Source organism: Helianthus annuus, chromosome 17 (genome assembly GCF_002127325.2).
Source record: "Helianthus annuus cultivar XRQ/B chromosome 17, HanXRQr2.0-SUNRISE, whole genome shotgun sequence".
Lineage (NCBI taxonomy): Eukaryota > Viridiplantae > Streptophyta > Magnoliopsida > Asterales > Asteraceae > Helianthus > Helianthus annuus.
In genome coordinates this window covers 90,074,652-90,093,947 of record NC_035449.2, presented here as the reverse complement: position 1 = coordinate 90,093,947, position 19,296 = coordinate 90,074,652, and the positions used below count along the sequence as shown (strand labels likewise).

Genomic DNA, 19,296 nt, shown 5'->3' with positions numbered 1-19,296 from the left:
ATTACATGGGATTCAACCCCATGTAATACATGTGTTTTTAACATAATATAAATAAAAAACAAAGTAAAATGTTATAATAAGTAAATAGTACATCAAAGTTTATTTTTAGAAAATAAATATTGATGATTGTAAGTGTTAACATATAATATTTTATATTTTATTCAACACATCCAATATACGAGTTTTTCTAAAGATATATTTTTTTTATTATTTATTATATAAAATTACATTTATGTAAAATAAATAAAAAAACAAAGTAAAATATTATAATAAGTAAATAGTATATCAATGTTCATTTTTAAAAGATTAATGTTGATGACTATTTGTGTTAATATATGACATTATATTTTATTCGACACGTGCAATATACGAGTTTTTTTAAAGATATATCTTTTTCTATTATTTATTATATAAAATTATATTTATGCAACCCGTGTAATACACGGGGTTGTAACCTAGTAAACATTATGGATCAATAATTGGAAAAGAATATTTAATTGAGCCCTTTAAAATTTGTAAATATATATATTTGATGATTATTAATAGTGAAGGAAACGGATATGGTGAAAAAAGAAGTAGTTTTAAATTAACTAGTGTTATTAAATCCGCGCGTTGCGCCGGAAATTCTCGCGTTGCACCGTGGGTGAGTATTAGTTCGTTTAACTTCGGTATTGACACTTGTTATAGCAACCAATAGAGAAAAAAAAATCATGATATGACAAAATAATATACCAACACATTGGGAATTTGATCGGTATTGGTTTGTTTTGTTACGCCACCTACACTCGTTACAACAACCCATAGAGAAAAAAAAATCTTTATATGACCAAAAAAATACCGACACGTGATTTACATGGATCAAAAACAAACACAAGTTATATAAGATATATAAAAAACCACCTAATACATATAAAAAAACCACTAAACAACACAACTAAAAAACCTTTAAAACAAATAATTACTATTACTATTACTATTTATTTAGTTTGTCTATTAATAGTATATATATAATATATAATAGTATATATAATATATAATATAATATATAATATAATATATAATTTATAATGGATTCCCAAAGTCTTAAATTATGTAAACTCTACAAAATAAATATTATAAAGAAAAAAACAACATAAAATTATTATATTATATTATATTATATTATATTATATTATATTATATTATATTATATTATATTATATTATATTATATTATATTATATTATATTATATTATATTATATTATATTATATTATATTATATTATATTATATTATATTATATTATATTATATTATATTATATTATATTATATTATATTATATTATATTATATTATATTATATTATATTATATTATATTATATTATATTATATTATATTATATTATATTGTATTGTATTGTATTGTATTATATTGTATTGTATTGTATTGTATTGTATTGTATTGTATTGTATTGTATTATATTGTATTATATTATATTGTATTATATTATATTATATTATATTATATTATATTATATTATATTATATTATATTATATTATATTATATTATATTATATTATATTATATTATATTATATTATATTATATTATATTATATTATATTATATTATATTATATTATATTATATATTTTACTATTAATAGACAAACTAAATGAATAGTAATAGTAATAGTAATTATTTGTTTTAAAGGTTTTTTAGTTGTGTTGTTTAGTGGTTTTTTTATATGTATTAGGTGGTTTTTTATATATACATTTAATTTGTTTATATTTATATTTATTTAAAGTTTTATTTTAATTATATCAACTAATTCAAATGTTATCCGTTAAGCTCAATTTCACATCATTCTTTAATATATTTCAATTTAAAACTAGTATTTATGACTCGTGCTTTGCGGCAGGACTGTTAAGCCGAACAAAAAAGAAACGTAAAAATGATGAATCACGCATCCTAGCTACGATGTGTTAACTCGCAAAAATTTGACCGAAAAAGTAAAACATAGAAAATAACTAAGTCGGCTTAGGACCCGCGAGTTTCGAATGAGCCATTAAACCATAAAAAATAGACGTAAAACGTTGAACCACGCGCATGCGTTGCGGCGTATTAACTCGCAAAATTTAGAAAAAAGCGTAAAACAATAAATTTGTAACAAATGTAAAGTATATGGACTAAAGTGGAAAAGTGTTAGGGTTGATAATAAAAAATATTTGTGACAAATATATAAAAGATGAAAATTATGTGGTTAAAAGTGTAAAAGATAAAAACTACGAGCATTATGTAAAAGATGAAAACTATTGAGATTAATGTGTAAAAGATTAAAAAAAACAAAAAAGGTTAAAAGTTGAAGAGTAAAAAAATGTCAAAAGTCAAAGAAAAAAGGAATAGTTAATGTGTGAGGGGAAGATTTATTGTAAATTAATATAGGGTAAATATATTCCTATATTCTATATTCTCTTTTTTTTAACGGCATACGGTTAGGACATTGCTAACCGGGTTAGTAGTTAGTATTACCAATTTAGTATTAAAATCTTTACTTGCGTGGATTTAAACGTAAAACCTCCAAAAGAAGCAAACCTTCTCACCTCCCTTAACCCCCGAAGAGATCATTGGTTTCCTATATTCTTAAAAATCTATGTTATAAGTGATACGTATATGGATTTTTTTTAATTGGATATAGGACTTAGCCTTTAGCAATTAAAATTGGAATGGTAGACTTAATTAGGGCTGGTAAATCGTGTCTTATCGGGTTTAACAGGTCTCTAACGATGCGTGTACACAAGTATTAAACATGAATACAACTCGTTCAACTACTTTATATCTCATGTTTATAACACAGTTTTACATTTTATGTACCAAGAAGAAGAAATGATGGATCTTAACCTCATAATTATATTTATTTTTAAAAAATAAAAAAATCACGTTGTATACTTTTTCAATAAACAGGTCTAATCGTGTTTTACACAAATATCTATTGCCAGCCCTACATTCGACCATTTAAATTGGATATAGGATTATATCTGCCCTATACTAAATTGGATATAGGACCTAGCCTTTAGGATACAGTTCCACCATGTATCCTTTTTTAAATGGTGGTGTTAAATATACCCAAAAGTCAACCTTTCAGGAGAGAGAGAAAGGTAGGCAGAAGAGAGAAAAGGCTGACATTAATTACCCAAAACATTAATTACCTAAGACCATATGTAATGGGGCTTTATAAGGGCATGAAAGATTTTGATAATGCCCTTACACCATTACTCATGGGCATTATAGGGGTATGAAGAGTGAGGGGCATTTCTATAATAATGCCCAAAGAGAAAAAAAATAATAGAAAGTAATAAATGAAATGGGCATTAACCATTACACCTTTTTTAAAAGGGCATTATGATGATGATGTGGTAAAAAATGCCCCTTAGTGGGCATTAACCATTACCTATGGTCTAATATTTCTGTTTTATCTTTTAATTATTAATTACAATCATTAATTTTTAGCTTTTATATTATTTTTTAAATGAACATAAAGTATTTTTATACAATCAAACTTTTATGTAATGAGTAATCTTTATTATAACAAACAGACTTGACAAATGTTTTTGAATAAATTATTCAACTTTTAAACCAATCAAGTTGAATAAAAAGTGGTCTAAAATGTGTAAAAATATTAAAAGACAACAGTTTATCATATAAATGTTTTAGTTTTTAATTTAAGATGGTTAATATATAAAGCTATGGTGCTTCGTATCAGTAAAAACATTATGTTAGGTGTCACACCCTTATAAGATATCGCTAATGATAGAATTTAAATGAAAATCCTTCTATTGGTGCATATGGTCGCATGTGAAATTCAATAAAAGGCATTATGGAAACATGGATGTTTAGAACTCGATGACTAATGCATTTAAAGATTTTCCAAACACAAATTATCAACTTTATCACCCTGGTTACCGAGACCAGTGGCGAATTTAGGATTCGCGTTAAGCGGTAACGTTTTATAAATAAGCGGTAACGAAATCGAAAAACGTCAATTTTTTCCAAAATTTACACTAATTTTACACTACCGTCGGAACGCCAAGTCGTAGCGGACGCCACCCCTTAATATATAATACATCCGCCCCTGACCGAGACAAGGCATGCGGTGCCAGTGGCGGAGGTCGCCGGAGGTTGTGTTACGAGTGGTGGTGGAGTGGTGGTGGTGTAGGAGTTGGATGAACTTATAAGGTTCTGATGGATTTTGTTTGGCTTAGGGTTATATGAGACTGATTTATGTTAGACTAAAATGTCCTTCCTTTTATTTTTTTTTTCTTTGTCACATGTTGTTTTATTATTGCTTTCTATCCAAATCAAAAGTACTTTTTGATTCTCACCCATCAATACTATATTTACTTTGAATGTATCAAATATCAAATAATCTTTTAACGATGATATTATTTAAAAGAGATACGTTATATTTGACTTTGTTATTTATTCAAAAATATAAAAACCCAAGAAAAACACAATAACATGTGTACAGATTTAGTTTGTGTTTTTCTCTATTTAAATGAATTTAATATTTAAATTAATGATGAGTATGTATATGGTGACACAAAATATAATTAAACATATATTACTTATCATGCCGTATCTAGTCAATTTTTGTACTAACTCTGTACCGTATAATTTAATAATCGCATTGCGAAAAAAAAAATCAAGAGATTCACTTGAAGCCCTAGAAGACATAACTGAATATTCATCATATTCTTCAGGAAAGTTACCGGTTGCAAGTTGATGAATCACGGATGTGCATTTTTGTAGCGTCGTGAACTCTTTTTTCCAATATTGTCGTAGTCTTTTTGAAACACATCAACTGAAAAGGAAAATAAAAACAAGAATACATAAACAATTGATCTTCCAAATCTTCATTGTCACAAGTCTCTTTCTTCTTTTTTGAATCATGTTAACTGGCTGGTTCGACTTTCGTATGATTCATTTTGTTTTTTTTCAAGTAGTTTTATGTGTCGCTGTTTGGAAGCACACAGTCTGAAATCAGCATCTTTTTCTTGAAGATTTGTCCATCTCATGCAGCAAAATGTTATTGAGTTTAGACCCTTCAGCCAACAATCTTGAATTTCACAATGAACGATGTTTGATTTTTTAACTTTTTTGGCGTTTTACCGATAAAAAGAACGCCACGAAATAAGAGCACCTTAAACCTCAAAATTTGATCATGCTAAAATCAATAATGTTTTGCTGTATGAGATGGACAACATTGTTAATCCTCTGTTAAGAAAGATAACTGACAATGTTGTGCACCTCATAAAGCTAAACTTTATTACAACAAAGCTCAATAATGTTTTTGTATGTTTTGACGTTATAAATTGGATGGAAGTTGAGGATTAGTCAATAAGATTTTACTCAATGAAATGGACAACATCCTCACTTAAGGATTTTGTCCATTTCATTGAGCGAAATCTTTACAGACAACCAAACTGAATTTCAAAAAAACGTTTTGGGTTAGAAGGTATTTGATGTTTGAGTTTTTTGGCGTTTCTAAGGCGAATGGGATATATGAAATATCGCGTTTGGGTTTTTGTGTGTGTTTTTAATTGAAGGTCTGAGATGTTCTATATATAGGATTTTTTTGGCGGGATTTTACTCTAATTAAGTTTGGCGTTTTATATATAATGGGGCGTTTTTACTGGGAATGGTCTGTGATTTTTGTTTTTGCGTTTTATTTCATGAGATGGCGTTTTGTGTGGAGAAGTCAAAAGACCCTTTTACCCTTAATGAAGCGCGTCCACGTAATAAAATTGATGTTATTTACGAAAACGCCACCGCGCCAATGTAGTCCATAGATTGTTTTGATCGAACGATCGATAAGCGTTCTCACCGTTCTCACACTTTCTACCGTTTTCTCTAAATCCCGACCCTATATATATATATATATATATATATAGGACAAAGATCATTATAGAACACTAATTATTGTGAGAACAAAAAGAACAACTCTAAATTACTAAATTTTAGGATTTAAGGTTCATATTTCTTAAATTTTAAGTTTCTTACATTCATATGTGTATTATATATACATAAAAAAATTATGTATTTTGCCCTACACATAGTCTACATACATGTAGTTATTTTAGCCTACACATAACCTACATGTGCGGAGGTTATTTAAAAACAGAAGATTTTTCATATTTTGTTTTAAATTCTAGTATGAGAAACAATAAATCTTACATTTATAATATTTTCATTTATTCTTTAGGGTTTTAGGATTGAAAAAATGAGTGATTCATTTTGTTCTGCATGTTCTCGCAATATTTAGTGTTCTGCATAGAACCTTCCTCTATATATACATATACACACACACACACACAGATATATATATATATATATATATATATATATATATATATATATATATATATATATATATATATAGGGTAAGGTTCATGCGAGAACCACCTTTATTGCGAGAACCGCGAGAACAAATGTGAACACAACCTAAAATAACTAAAAAAACCTAACCTCCACCCCCTCCACCCCCAAAAACCTAAACCCCCCCCCCCCCCAAAAAAAAAAAAAAAAAAAAACCCTAAACCCCCCTCCCCCACCCCCTCAAAAACCTAAACCCCCCCACCCCCACCCCTCAAGCTAAAATGCTAAAAACTAAACCCCCATAAAACCTAAAAAAAATCTGATTTTTTTTAATATTTTTATATTAAAATCGCTACTTTTAGTAGCAAAAAAAAAAAAATTCTTTTTGCTACTAAAAGTAGTGATTTTTTATTAAAAAAAATAATTTTGTGTGTTTTTTAGCTATTTTTAGGCATTTTTGGTTGTGTTCACATTGGTTCTCGCGGTTCTCGCAATAAAGGGTGGTTCCTAACGGATCTTTGTCATATATATATATATATATATATATATATATATTAACAAGATAACTAGAGGTGCATGTTAATAATGTTTGGTCCAAGATACAACTAGAGCCCATATTATTATAGAATTGAAGGCCGATGTCAATAGTCAATTATCTAATAATCCAAAGTAATTGAGTCAAAATGTCAAAATACCAAAATGTGAAGCGTCGATCGATACTCAAGTGTCAACCCGCCATTCAATTTAGAAGTACATAATCCTAATTAAAACCCTGCATCAACCAATTATTCAAATTCTCTGTCGCCAAGACGCCAACTCCCTAAGATTTTGCTTCAATCGGTTCATTCGATTTTAAACTTCTCATAGATCAAAGGTATGCTTTAATCGATCGACAATGCATCTTTCTGCTCAGATGATCTCGGTAGAACCAATTGAGTATTTTTCTAGTCCTTGTTATTTCGTAAATTTATACTTGTGTTCTAATTAGATGAAACCTTTTGGACGAAAACTGCACTTTACTCTAAAAACTAACATCCCCATCGTCACTTTTCTATTTGTTATGTGACGCTTGATACTCGCTCGACGTTCGTTCGAAAAATACTTAGATCGAAAGGCGCTCGTTCGACTTTGGCTCGGTTGGAAAAATGTTCGGTTGGGTTTTTAAATGAACCGAGCACTAGCAAAAGTCTAATCAGTTCATTTCGACTAGTAAGAAAAGCCCAAACTCAAGCCCCCTTTAACACCCCCATTGTTTTATGGTGGGGTTGACGCTAGGCGCCATTACAAGAAGTACCCAAACATTCTCTCTCCGACTCTCCCCTCAGCTATACAACTGATTCTTCCTCTGGGTTTCTCAAATCAAATCGAATTTTCACATTATTCGATCAATGGAAGTTGAAATCGACATAAAGGACACCGATGATTCAATCGCAAACAAAACCACACACGATCAGGTATCGATCGTACTTCTACACCTTCGTTTCTTCTTATTTGTCGTATGATTTTACCATCGATGTTTTTATTTTCTCGATTCTTGTTATGTTGAGTGTCAAAATGTCGGAATTATAACCTAATTTATGATACAGTGTTCATAGCTATAACAGAAATCCATGTTTCATTCAATGGCAGAAGTTTTGTTATTTTATTAATTATAGGGTTTTGATTTCTCTGAATTGTGTTAATTTGATGATTAGATTTTTTAAGCAAATAATGACAGGAATTTTGATTGATTTTCACATAAACCTAATTTATATTATGCTTTAGTGTGATCGGATAACTACTGTTTGTAGCAAATTAATGGCCGAGAATTTGATTCGTTTTCGATCTGGTTTTGTGTTTTGAAACTGTGTTGATTTGATGTTAAGCAAATTAATGGCAGAAACTATGATCCCTTTTTTTTTTTTAAATCCGATTTTTTTTTTTTTTACATAAATCTCCTTAACATTCTTGTCAGTATTATGAATTTACATCGAGATGGTTGGTAAACGGGCAACAAGCTGCCGCTACCCCTTTTTAGGATTAAGGTTTTATTTTCTATGAACTCTGTTAGTTGGATTAGTAATTTTATTTCTGTTGCGTGTGTGCGGGTGGATTGAAGTGTTAAAATGTCAGAATTATAGGTTCATGTTAGCTCGATTTATGCTTTAGTGTGATCGGATTGCTGAATAGAAATTGATGGTTAATTTTATGCAAATAAATGGCACAAGTTTTGATTGGTTTATAAAATGGTTCTGTTTTCCCTGAATTGTGTTAAATTATTATTTAAGCAAATTAATATAGAAATTTTCATTTGTTTTTGGTCTGGTTTTGTCTTTTTTAAATTCTGCTGATTTGATATTAGGTTTTTAAGCGAATAAATGGCAGGAATTTTGATCAAGTTTCAACAAGGTTTTATATTCTAAAAACTCTGTTAACTGCATATTCAGTTATAAATCAGAGGATTATAGTTTGAAAATGTCAGAATTATGTGTCCATGTGAACCTAATTTGCTTTAGTGTGTTGGAAGTGTTGTAGGAATCGCTAGGCGCTAGTCGGTCGGTGGGGTACCGACTAGCGATTAATCGGATTGGGATTTTTATATGTAATTTTAGTTATATACACACACATACATTTTATATGTAGTTTATTAAAGTAGACATATTTTAACCTCTTATTGACCCACTTTTTTAAGTAATTGGCGGCAATTTATAAGGTTTGGTCGAAATTTGGCCGGAATCTGCCCAAAATTTGGTAGACTGAACATTGGACCATTGAAAATGATCAATGTATTCAAGTTGTTAACCTAAGTGTTTTTGCAGGATGTTGTGAAGCCTGCTAATGTGTCAGACCATGGTGACGAAAATGAAGAAGAAGAAGATTTTGATGACGATGACGGAATGGTTGAATTTGATGATGATGAAGACGGTGATTACTATATGTCCGAAAACTCCAAAGAAGACGACGAAGCACATTATCTGAGCATGCAAGCTCAGTTTGATAACGTTGATCTGCCACCCGGAGTCGAAGCATCTTTTTCGTGGTTAAGTGATCCTCAACCCGTCACAAGTGCTAAACCAATCAATCCTCCTGTCGAAACCCATGATCATGAAATTCCAAATATCCCCTTTTGCACAAGCAACGACGTTGCATCAAGCAGTTCATCCGTTCTTCCAAACGTAATATCAACTTCTGGAGCTGAAAATGAAGATAAAACGAAAGATGAAGTGAAGCAAAAGTTTGAAAACTTCAAGTCGTTCGATATTGTTGATGATTTTTCTGATCATCACTTTAATAATGCTGGTTTTCAAGGCCAACAGGTAACTTTTGTGAACATTAAATAGCAAGTTAAAATACCAAATGTTTTGTTAATATCTACGTTTTTGTTGAATTGTTTCTGGTTGTAGCCACCTAAGACATGGACAAAGAAAATTCAAGACGAGTGGAAAATACTAGAGAAGGATTTACCAGGTTAGTACTATTCTACTTTTAAGCTAATTACCTAAAATTCTTCCATTAATCACATAAAATAGAATCTTGTGATCATAGTAGTTAATAGCGGCTATAGCGACCCCTATAGTGCGCTATGTAGCCATGCGACGTAGTGTCGCTATATGGGTCATAGTGACAAATAGCGATGATAGCGATTGTGTCAAAAGTTGTTGCTAGTTTTGACATTTAGAGTTGTATCGTAAAAGCTCTTCATGTGTTGATCGTCATGTAACTATGTGTTGTTTTAACAGATACTATATTTGTGAGGGTATATGAATCAAGAATGGATCTTTTGAGGGCTGTGATCGTAGGACCCGCAGGCACCCCGTATCACGATGGTCTTTTTGTGTTTGATGTTCACTTTCCTCCTACCTACCCAGACACCCCCCCGGTATACACTCATATAAATTTCCCTATTGTTGTTTGCAATATATCAAATAATTTTTTCGACTTTTGGCTTTATGGGTTTTAGATGGTTTACTATTACTCTGGTGGGCTCCGGCTAAACCCGAACTTGTACGACGATGGGAAAGTATGCCTTAGCCTTCTCAACACCTGGACCGGTCACGGGAGTGAGAAATGGATGCCGAATAACTCAACTATGCTTCAAGTTTTGGTGTCGATTCAGGCCCTGATTTTGAACGATAAACCCTTCTTTAATGAGCCGGGATATGATGATATGTATCCTGGAGTTGCGGGTGACGAGAAATCCAAGAGTTACAATGAAGATATGTTCATTTTATCGTTGAAAACAATGATATACACACTTAGGAGACCTCCAAAGGTATCTTTTAACATCTTTTTAATTAGCGTTACTTATTTAGTATTAAACGATTAACAAACATTGTTTTATTGCAGTATTTTGAGGAACTTGTTGTCGGGCATTTCTGTAGCCGTGCACATGTGATTTTATCTGCATGTAGGGCTTATATGGACGGTGTTGAAGTGGGTTCAACGATTGATGGTGAACACCCTGTTGACAAAAGCGGGTCAAAGGCGTTTAAGGCAGCTGTGGGTAGGATGATCAACGGTCTGGTCTCGAGCTTTAGTAGATCTGGTGCAACTGATTGTGACCAGTATCGTGTTGAAAACTGATATTTGTTACAAGTTTAATGGGTACTCTTAGTTATCTAGGTGCACAAAATGGTAAATATTTTTGACGATGGAAAACTAGAATCGCATGTCGGATTCTTGGACTTAGGATTTGGTTGATTTTGATTTTCGAACGTTGATATCGCAGACTTTTTGTTGATATTCATTTTATCAACAAAATATAACCCAATATTTACGTGAATTCATAAACGACCAAAGCTTTTTAGAAACCGTGATTAGTGGTTTAACCTGTCAAAACCGACAACCAGGAAACCCGAAATGAATATAGATGTTAAATCGGGACTTTTTAGACAGTTAACAGTTCACTATTGCCGGTTTATTGGTTAGGCCAGCGGTTTGGAACTTAAGATCGAGTGTATAAACCGGACTAGTCATTTACGGTTTACCCCTCTCATATGATCCATCTTTGTTATTTTATATATATAAAAGAACATCAATTCAAGCAGTCAAAACCGAATCGCCAATCCGCTATAAAACTGGGATGACCCACCCAAATGGCCGGTTGTCGTTTTCAGAAACCATCCGTGGCCAAACAAAACACCAAAAGACCGACTGAACAGTACAACGGACACCAAAATGACCCTAGAAGATTAATACTATCAACAAAAAACAGAAAACGTACGTTCTCTAACGCAACAAACCTGGCATGATAAAATAACTACTAAGTTGAATAAGAACAAAAGTTTCAAGATATTAGGGTGTAACGTCTGTCAACAAGACTGCACAAGATTAATAGCCTATGTTCTTCAGACTGCGCTTTTCACCAAAATTAATAGAACACTGGTATAGACAAAAGACCACAAATTCACTACGCTATCATCTACTTCCTCAACCGCGACGAACCTGCAAACCATGACGCAAAGATTAAAATATATTTATAATCACCCTTTGTCAATAAAAAAAAGTAAAAATCTTGGACGGGTCAACCCAACCCATATTGATCGGTACCCAAGTTTACTTGTTTGACCCAAACCCGTTTTATAGAATCAGCTACATATACAAATAATCTAACTAGTTTTTGCTTTCTCACCAAATAAACCAAAACAGAGCAGCACTTGTAAAACTGGCACTTTACAGAGTTCATATAATCATCCAGCATCATATACCTGCAATAAACAAATAGATTATTACATTGACCATGGAATTTTTATAGCTTTATTCAGTGTGCTAATCCTATAAAATTAAATGAAAAAATTTACGGGCAGGCCCAACGCGAAACAACCTATATTTGAAAGTTTTACATGTTTTGACCATATAAGTTTTATGATTTTATTCAATGTGCTAATTTTATAATATTCAAGAAAAAAGAAAAAAAAACTAACAGGTTGGTCCGACCCGAAACAACCTGTATTTGAAAGTTACATGTTTAGAACATATAAACGAGTTACATGTTACCCGTCCAACACGCCCGCTCATTTTACCACCTCTACAAATTACCTCAAAATTCGCTTTTCAACTTTAGGTTTCTCTCAAAAAAGGATCTTGAATACCTGCAATAAACAAAATTAGAAGTTCTATAATTTTATTCAATGTGCTTATTCTACATTATTCATGAAAAAATTGGTGGGTTGGCCTGACCCGAAACAAGCTGTATTTGAAAGTTACATGTTTTGACCATATAAGTTTTTATAATTTTATTCAATGTGCTAATTCTATAGTATTCAAGAAAAAACTGGCGGGTTGGCCCGACCCGAAACAATCTTTATTTGAAAGAGTTACAAGTTCTGACCATATGAAAGAGGTAACTGTTATCCATCCGATCCGCCCGCCCGCCCATTTTACCAACTCTACAAATTACAGGTGATAGTATTTACCTCAATACTGCTTTTCGACTTTAGATTTCTTTCCAGAAAGGATCTTGAATATCTGCAAGCCCCTACTAAACGCGTCATTGAACAAAATTCGGGTTTGCATAGATTGGAAACCAGGCATCCATGACAAAAACGCCACCGGAGTCATAATAATCACTCCAAACAAGATGTCATACAATCGGGCCACTGAAACAACCGTACCCCAGATCCATGTATTCTTCAAAACGGGTCTGAACACTTGTGCAATCAACAGAAAACCCCAGCCCGTTGGAATAAACGCCAGCAGACTCGTGAACAGATCAAGAAACTCGAATTCGGTGAACTGAATCATGGCAGCGATTATAAGCGACCCGAGAATGATAACGAGGAACTGGACGAGCCGGTAGTATATATGATCCTTAGCCGCGTAATTTTCACGTGCGTATGCGATAATCGAATAGATTACAAGGGCAACGATTATGTAGATCCAAGAAAGTAGGTAGACAACGATACTTTTGCTACCAGCTGCAATACCCAATTGGTAAACGATCCCGTATTGGAAAAAGAAGAACCGCAAATCCAAAATGATTTCAAATATTTTCCCGAAAATGCCGGTTGTTCGTAAATGGTCTTGTTCTTCATACCACCATGCTTCCCAACTCTCGTCGGACTTTGCGAAAACGCCACCTCGAAACCAAATCCAGTCCATGAAATCCTCAAAATCGTAAACGGTTTTCAACCAATCGAACCCGGAAGGATTGAACACAAACGGTGCCATGATCCATGAAAACACGAGAAACCAGCTTGAAATGGTCAATGCGATGTAAGTAAATGTTCCTTTAGCAACGGGGCTGTAGCCTGCGTAAATTGTGAGTATCAGCCCCAGTTCAATCGCCTTTACGAAATGAGACCTGGCGTAAAGTCGGTAATTTTCGGCAAACTTCTTGTGTTCGACAACAAAGCCTCGACCTGTGGCCCGGTATTTTGCCCCGCCGTGAAGAATCGTTCGACCGAAGTAATGAGCTCGAGTACCCAATGAGAAAGTGAAGAAAACAGATGATAACTGTAGCTGCATTGTGATGAAATCCCAAATGGCAGCGAGAAACCCGAGCTCCAGAGAGTTTTCGACTATCATCGGTAACGCAGTAAAAAGCCCGAGTTGCACGATGAACTGTTGGTTTAGAATTGTGCCCAATGCTCGGTTTGTATTAGCGTTTTCTGCAACGGAACTCTCGACCCCACTTAATGCCAGATACAGTCGGCCCCACAAAAAGACGTAAACGGTTAATGAAATCATCAGAGTGTTGAAAAAGAACCCGACAGTCGTGTAGTAAAACGAAAGCATTCTGAAGAAATCGAGCCTGTGCCCCAAACGGTATACGTCTCTGCTTAAAACCTGCTCCCCATTTCCGCTTGCAACTTTCGCTTCAAACATCGATACTTGATTTAAACCCACGTCTCTTCCTTTCCCGACTTGAATATACTCATGGTGAGTCACGTTACCGCCTCGTAAAGTGCAGTTAAAACCCGCAAAAATGTCTTCACTCAAGTTGATTAACCTCGAAGCTTTACTAATCCCGCCACGGGTCAAGAACCAGAACCGGTCAAATACGTCTGGGTGGCCATAATGCAACCGGATTTTTAACGGGTTGGCTAAAACCCGTTGACCCAGTGTTACAAAGCTTGTTTCTTGGGCTGACATAAACCAAGCTAGTGAAGAAACTGAGCCCGTGAAGATATTTTCCCGAACACCTAAAATAGTTGGCTTACGAATACCATAATAACTTCGATATTCCTCCAGTAAGTTCCTCATTTTGAGTGCTTCTTCGAAATAATTGTCTTGATTCATGTCGATTGTTTGTACCGCATCCCCACGAGTGAAAATCATGGCGTGATTTTGATTCTCGGGTTTTCCTTCTCCGAGTTTTAACGGGCCGGGCAACTTGACCCGATAAATCTCTACTTCTTTTCCCAATTCTTGATCGTACTTCACGAGAACCGAGTAATACTCCGATACGCTCTGTGACACCACCACCTCATCAACATACGCAACACGAAGAGCTTCGTTGTTTTTCATTAAATACAAAATCTCATCTGCATGCGGATCTTTTTTCACCTTTTGAGTCCCATAAATCTGACAAGCAACTACGTACGTATATTTCATCAAAGCAGTTCCGTATTCATGGCCTTTGAACAAAGTACTAACCGTACTATTGGCTCTACTTATCCCCCGTGCCGCCATTGTACCACCACCACCATCACTGCCGCCACGTCTCATAGACCGGAGTTCCACTGACCCTTCACGAATGTCCACCTCAGCAGCCGAATCAAGAAAAGCGAGCATTTTTAAAGCCCGGTAATAATACATCATTCCCCTAACCGTGCGGGCCAGTGTTTGACCTCTATACGAAGCCCAGAGTCTAAGATCCCGAAGTTTGATCGTCCACAATTCATCATCTGACTTCATTCCTTCACGTTTCATTCGTTCTAAAAAGTTTTTCCATTCATCAGCATAAATCGTCTGCAGATAATAAAGAGTCGAAACACCGTCTTCATTCTCGGTTCTAAGCTGTTCTTTGTTGTACACAACTTCTTCATTGTAGTAAGGTGTTAAAACACTAAACGCCATCATCTTTTCGACTTGTGGAGCGTGTGGCATGTTCATAAACAACGAGTTGCTAAAAAAAGCTATTCTTCGTCTAGCCTCGAGATTCACAGGAACATTATTCATCGCGTCATGAGAAGTAAGAATCATGTGTAACCGTCTTGCTTGTCTATAGAAAATCTCATTTTCCGAACCGGGTAACTCAACAACGTTTTCAAAAAGCAGCCCGCCACCGGAAACAGGCCTTTGAGGGGCTAAACCGTCTTCTTTTAACTGATCCATGTTTCGTTTATCTTTAAAGAAATCCCGTGTGGCAACCTCGTACAACGCCTGCAACGTATTCACCACTTTGTTAATGTTTTTCTCGGGCTTTATTAACAGACCCACAAGTGTGATGAGCTGTGAATGAAGCTTTGGAAGCATTAGCATATTAAAAGTCTTCGTAAACTTTTCTATCTCGATCGAATTATCGATTTCTTGAAAGAAAGTGGTGATGATGGAATGTTCGGGAGTGTTGAGCTTTACTATCGTGAGCAGTAGGTGTTTTACGCTCTCGTAAGCCTCTATAACCGCACAACGTCTATACTCGTTTTTAGCCATTTTATACCAAAGCCATTTGTCAGGCGCATCAACTAGTTCTTTAGCCTGGCCAAGTGCAAGAAGCAACTCGTTACACAATAACAAACACGGCCACCGAACCACTCTAACGTTCCAAGTATTTTCTGGTAATTCAAGCAATTCAACTTCCCGATCGCTAACAATATCTTCTTCTCGAAAAGTCAAAATAATTTCATTCCATACCAACGCGAATTTCTGAGCCTCGATTTGATTCGACTCCAGTTTCTTGAACGGTCTGCCAAACCCGTACCTCAGTTTCAATCTGTGAATCGCATCTTTGAATTTACTCTTGAAGGTTCCAATTTGATTCAACATTTGTTCTTCAGGCATGAGATTAAACTGCATTGCACTAGCGAAAAACTGAAACCTTAATCGTAATTGCTGCATGTTTCTGATCTCGCCTAGATGGTTAAACAAACCGACCCCCATACCGACAATCGATGAATAAATCGAGTACCAAATCTGTAAGTCCATTAGGTAAATCAAGACAACCGGTGCCCAAAGAAGCCCGACTGCAAACCTGTTGCTGTTACCGAAGAACTCATGCCATTCGTATGTCACATCTTGGAGATCTAAAAGATCTTTAGTGGGTCGGATCATCGGTTTTATCTGCATGAAGTAACTGAAACAAAACTTGGTGGCGAGAACCACGATCCAGAAAAGCGAGTATTTGATGTTGTCTACTAGACCTTCACGGAGCCCTCGACCCACAAAACTTCGGCTCTGAAACCACCATGTGACCATGTAAAGAATTCTCCAATTCGTGTTTTCGAGAAAGTTGCGAATCCATGGAATAAAGAAGAGCGATAGGGCTAAAATCTCAGGGATCAAGAACACAAAACCGGCCTCGAGAAACGTTACGATTCTCCGGTTAGCTGCAGGAGACCACCGGCGATCATGGTTTCTTTGATCCCAAATCTTAACATAAAACACCACAAAAATAACTATCCAAATCGCGGAAACAACCACCTTCAACACCATCCGCACCCCAAGCCACAATGTCTCCCGAGAAACCAACTTATACTGCATCAAACCATCAAGAACCGACTTCACAAACCTCAACACACTCCATGTAATAAAAACCGACAAAACCTTAACTTGCACATCCTTATCCCTTAAGGCCTGCCACGGATACGCATACCGTTCCTTCCACGACACAACAATCGCCGCTTGTAAAAACAAAACCAACATAATCCACAGCTTATCAAAGCTCCTAAACAAGTTCAAAAACGACCGCTGCTCAACAAACCCCGTCTTCCCAACCGTCTTCCCTTTAACCGCCCCCCAAAAAAAGCTACTCCCCGTATCAATCGGCCACTTGAGCTTATCGAAACACCTCCTACTCCAAAAATACTCATTAACATCATCATAATTCCGCCAGTGAGAATGCGGCGCAGTTCCATTCCTACTATTCTCAACTTCCGCCTTGACGGTATTATAAATCGGCTTAACAACATGTTCTAAAAACGCATTCTCCCCCGATATGGAGGGCAAAACAGGCATACCGGTATTCTCATCAATATAATCCTCTAATATCTTATTCAACTCCATAGCCATATGATGAAATATGTAACAAATACATTCAGGTATAAACCGAAGATTAGCAGACTCACCCCAAATAAGTAGATACAGAGCTACGTATAGCAGCTCACGGCGGCTATCGGTTGAGCGTCGGTTATCGGATATCCAGATATTGGATTTACGGCCGAGGAAGGAGCACCAGTGAGTGTAGTTGTTGAGAAGCTTACGTCGGAAACGGCGGATAACGGTGGGATCTAGGGTATCTACGTTGTCCGGCGGCGGCTGGAGCCGCATCTGAGCGTTGGCGAGGTGAAGGACAAGGTGTTCGCGCTGGTTCGAGACATTGGCGGCTTGGAAGCCGAAGAACAAGCCGAGCCAGTCCAGGAGGTCGTAGTGTGGCTGCCATGGGACGAAAGGTGGTCTCCGGAGGTCTCCCACGGCGCGTATAGCGGCGGTGGCGGCGCGTACTTCGGGAAAACGGAGGGATGGATGGTCTGCTAGAAGGTTGTGGATGGGGATTATGTTGTAGGTGGAGTTACGGTGGTCTGGTGACCGGTGCGGTGGTCCGGACGGCGGCGGACGCTGCCGGCTGGCCATATTGAAGTTGAATTGTTTAGATTTGAGTGATGGTTTTTGAAGATTTGTAGAGAGAGAAAGTGTGGTGTGATGAGAGAGAGAGTGGGGGTTCTGAGGGTTTAACGTGCAGGGAGGGAATATGATTACAGATGTAAGAAAAGAAAGGATGAAGAAGAAGAAGGTGGTGACTGTGGGCGCGTGTGCGCGTGGTGTGTGTTTTTTTTTTTATGAAATTTGAATTTAGGGGTATGATTGTAAATATTGGTTTTGAGGGAGAGTCCTAACGGCACATGTGACCCTCGAATGACCAAAGTGACTAGAGTGCCATGTGTCTCTAGGTTCTAAGAACATCCCGGTAAAGATTCTGAGGTTTTTCTCCTCAATAATGCCCAACAACGCCGAGCCCCCACCGCTGGGACGTTTTCTCGCGTGTTTTTGTAAAAGAAAAAAAAGACACCGGCGTAATTTGAAACACGCTAGATGAATTTTGAAACCACCAATCACAGTTATCTTCTTTAGGTTTGTCCAATACCCTTTTTTGGTTAGTTTTTTTATTTTATTTAAATGTTTACACTCTTTTAACATAATGTCCACATCCTCACTACACCCATTTTAAAAAAACACCCAATAATGCTCCTTGCTAACTGTACTGTCACATTGCGGAAAACGCCCAAAGGTGGGGGCATTATTCACCCTTACCACTACGTATGGTCTAAGTATATCTGTAACCTTGACCGCATGTCTATTTTTTTAACAAGTTTTATAACTAAATCCAATGCTAGAGAGGTAGTCGAGATCGCCTCTTTAAAAACTCAAATTTAATCCAGCTTAATTGAGTCTGAGGTTAAAAATTAACTCGTTTAATAAATATAGGTATGGAAGCCAAGTTTTATTTACTAAGCTCATGTAGGCTTGTGAGTGTAATATTCATATAAATTTTATTTACTAAATTTAGTATATGTTTACATTAATTGTTGTTATTATATAAATTTGATTATAATATCTCTTATATTTGAATAGATTTTTGTATATATGTAAAGAAAAGTGTTTAAAGTTTAAAATAGATTTTGGTTTCTTCTATTCAAAAGGGTTGCCCGACTACTTTTCATTGCTTTGTAATTGTCTTTTTTTCGTGTGGAATGATATTGTAATACTATACCAAAAAAAATAACAATCTTTTTAAAGAATCTAATTCAAATTTGCATCTTACCTATAATAACAATCTTTTTAAAGAATTTAATTCAAATTTGCAT

The 19,296-nt window shown here is 35.2% G+C and overlaps 2 protein-coding genes and 1 non-coding gene across 3 annotated transcripts; 1 reads left to right on the top strand and 2 right to left on the bottom strand.

The window, feature by feature from the left end:
• Positions 1-7,578: 7,578 nt before the first annotated feature.
• LOC110926300 (putative ubiquitin-conjugating enzyme E2 38) lies at positions 7,579-11,114 on the top strand. The gene is made up of 6 exons (XM_022170049.2): positions 7,579-7,806; positions 9,151-9,648; positions 9,736-9,799; positions 10,072-10,211; positions 10,293-10,604; positions 10,679-11,114. Exons 1-6 carry the CDS (start codon positions 7,741-7,743, stop codon positions 10,913-10,915), a joined length of 1,317 nt encoding a protein of 438 aa, XP_022025741.1. The 5' UTR covers positions 7,579-7,740; the 3' UTR covers positions 10,916-11,114.
• A 386-nt stretch (positions 11,115-11,500) lies between these two features.
• On the bottom strand, positions 11,501-18,264 carry LOC110926299 (callose synthase 12). The gene is made up of 4 exons (XM_022170048.2): positions 12,748-18,264; positions 12,371-12,423; positions 11,964-12,039; positions 11,501-11,776 (listed from the first exon to the last, which is right to left on the bottom strand). The coding sequence occupies exon 1, from the start codon at positions 18,062-18,064 to the stop codon at positions 12,749-12,751; it is 5,316 nt and encodes a 1,771-aa protein (XP_022025740.1). The 5' UTR covers positions 18,065-18,264; the 3' UTR covers positions 11,501-11,776; positions 11,964-12,039; positions 12,371-12,423; position 12,748.
• On the bottom strand, positions 15,027-15,105 carry LOC118489603. The gene has a single exon (XR_004887620.1). It is a non-coding gene; the product is annotated as a small nucleolar RNA J33 (small nucleolar RNA).
• Positions 18,265-19,296: the final 1,032 nt, after the last annotated feature.

Excerpts from the sequence above, each read along its gene's own strand:
- LOC110926299 (XM_022170048.2), bottom strand. The coding sequence starts at position 18,064 with ATGGCCAGCCGGCAGCGTCCGCCGCCGTCCGGACCACCGCACCGGTCA.
- LOC110926300 (XM_022170049.2), top strand. The coding sequence starts at position 7,741 with ATGGAAGTTGAAATCGACATAAAGGACACCGATGATTCAATCGCAAAC. Across the intron at positions 7,807-9,150 it reads ACAAAACCACACACGATCAG|GATGTTGTGAAGCCTGCTAA; the intron begins GTATCGATCGTA and ends GTGTTTTTGCAG. Across the intron at positions 9,800-10,071 it reads ACTAGAGAAGGATTTACCAG|ATACTATATTTGTGAGGGTA; the intron begins GTTAGTACTATT and ends TTGTTTTAACAG.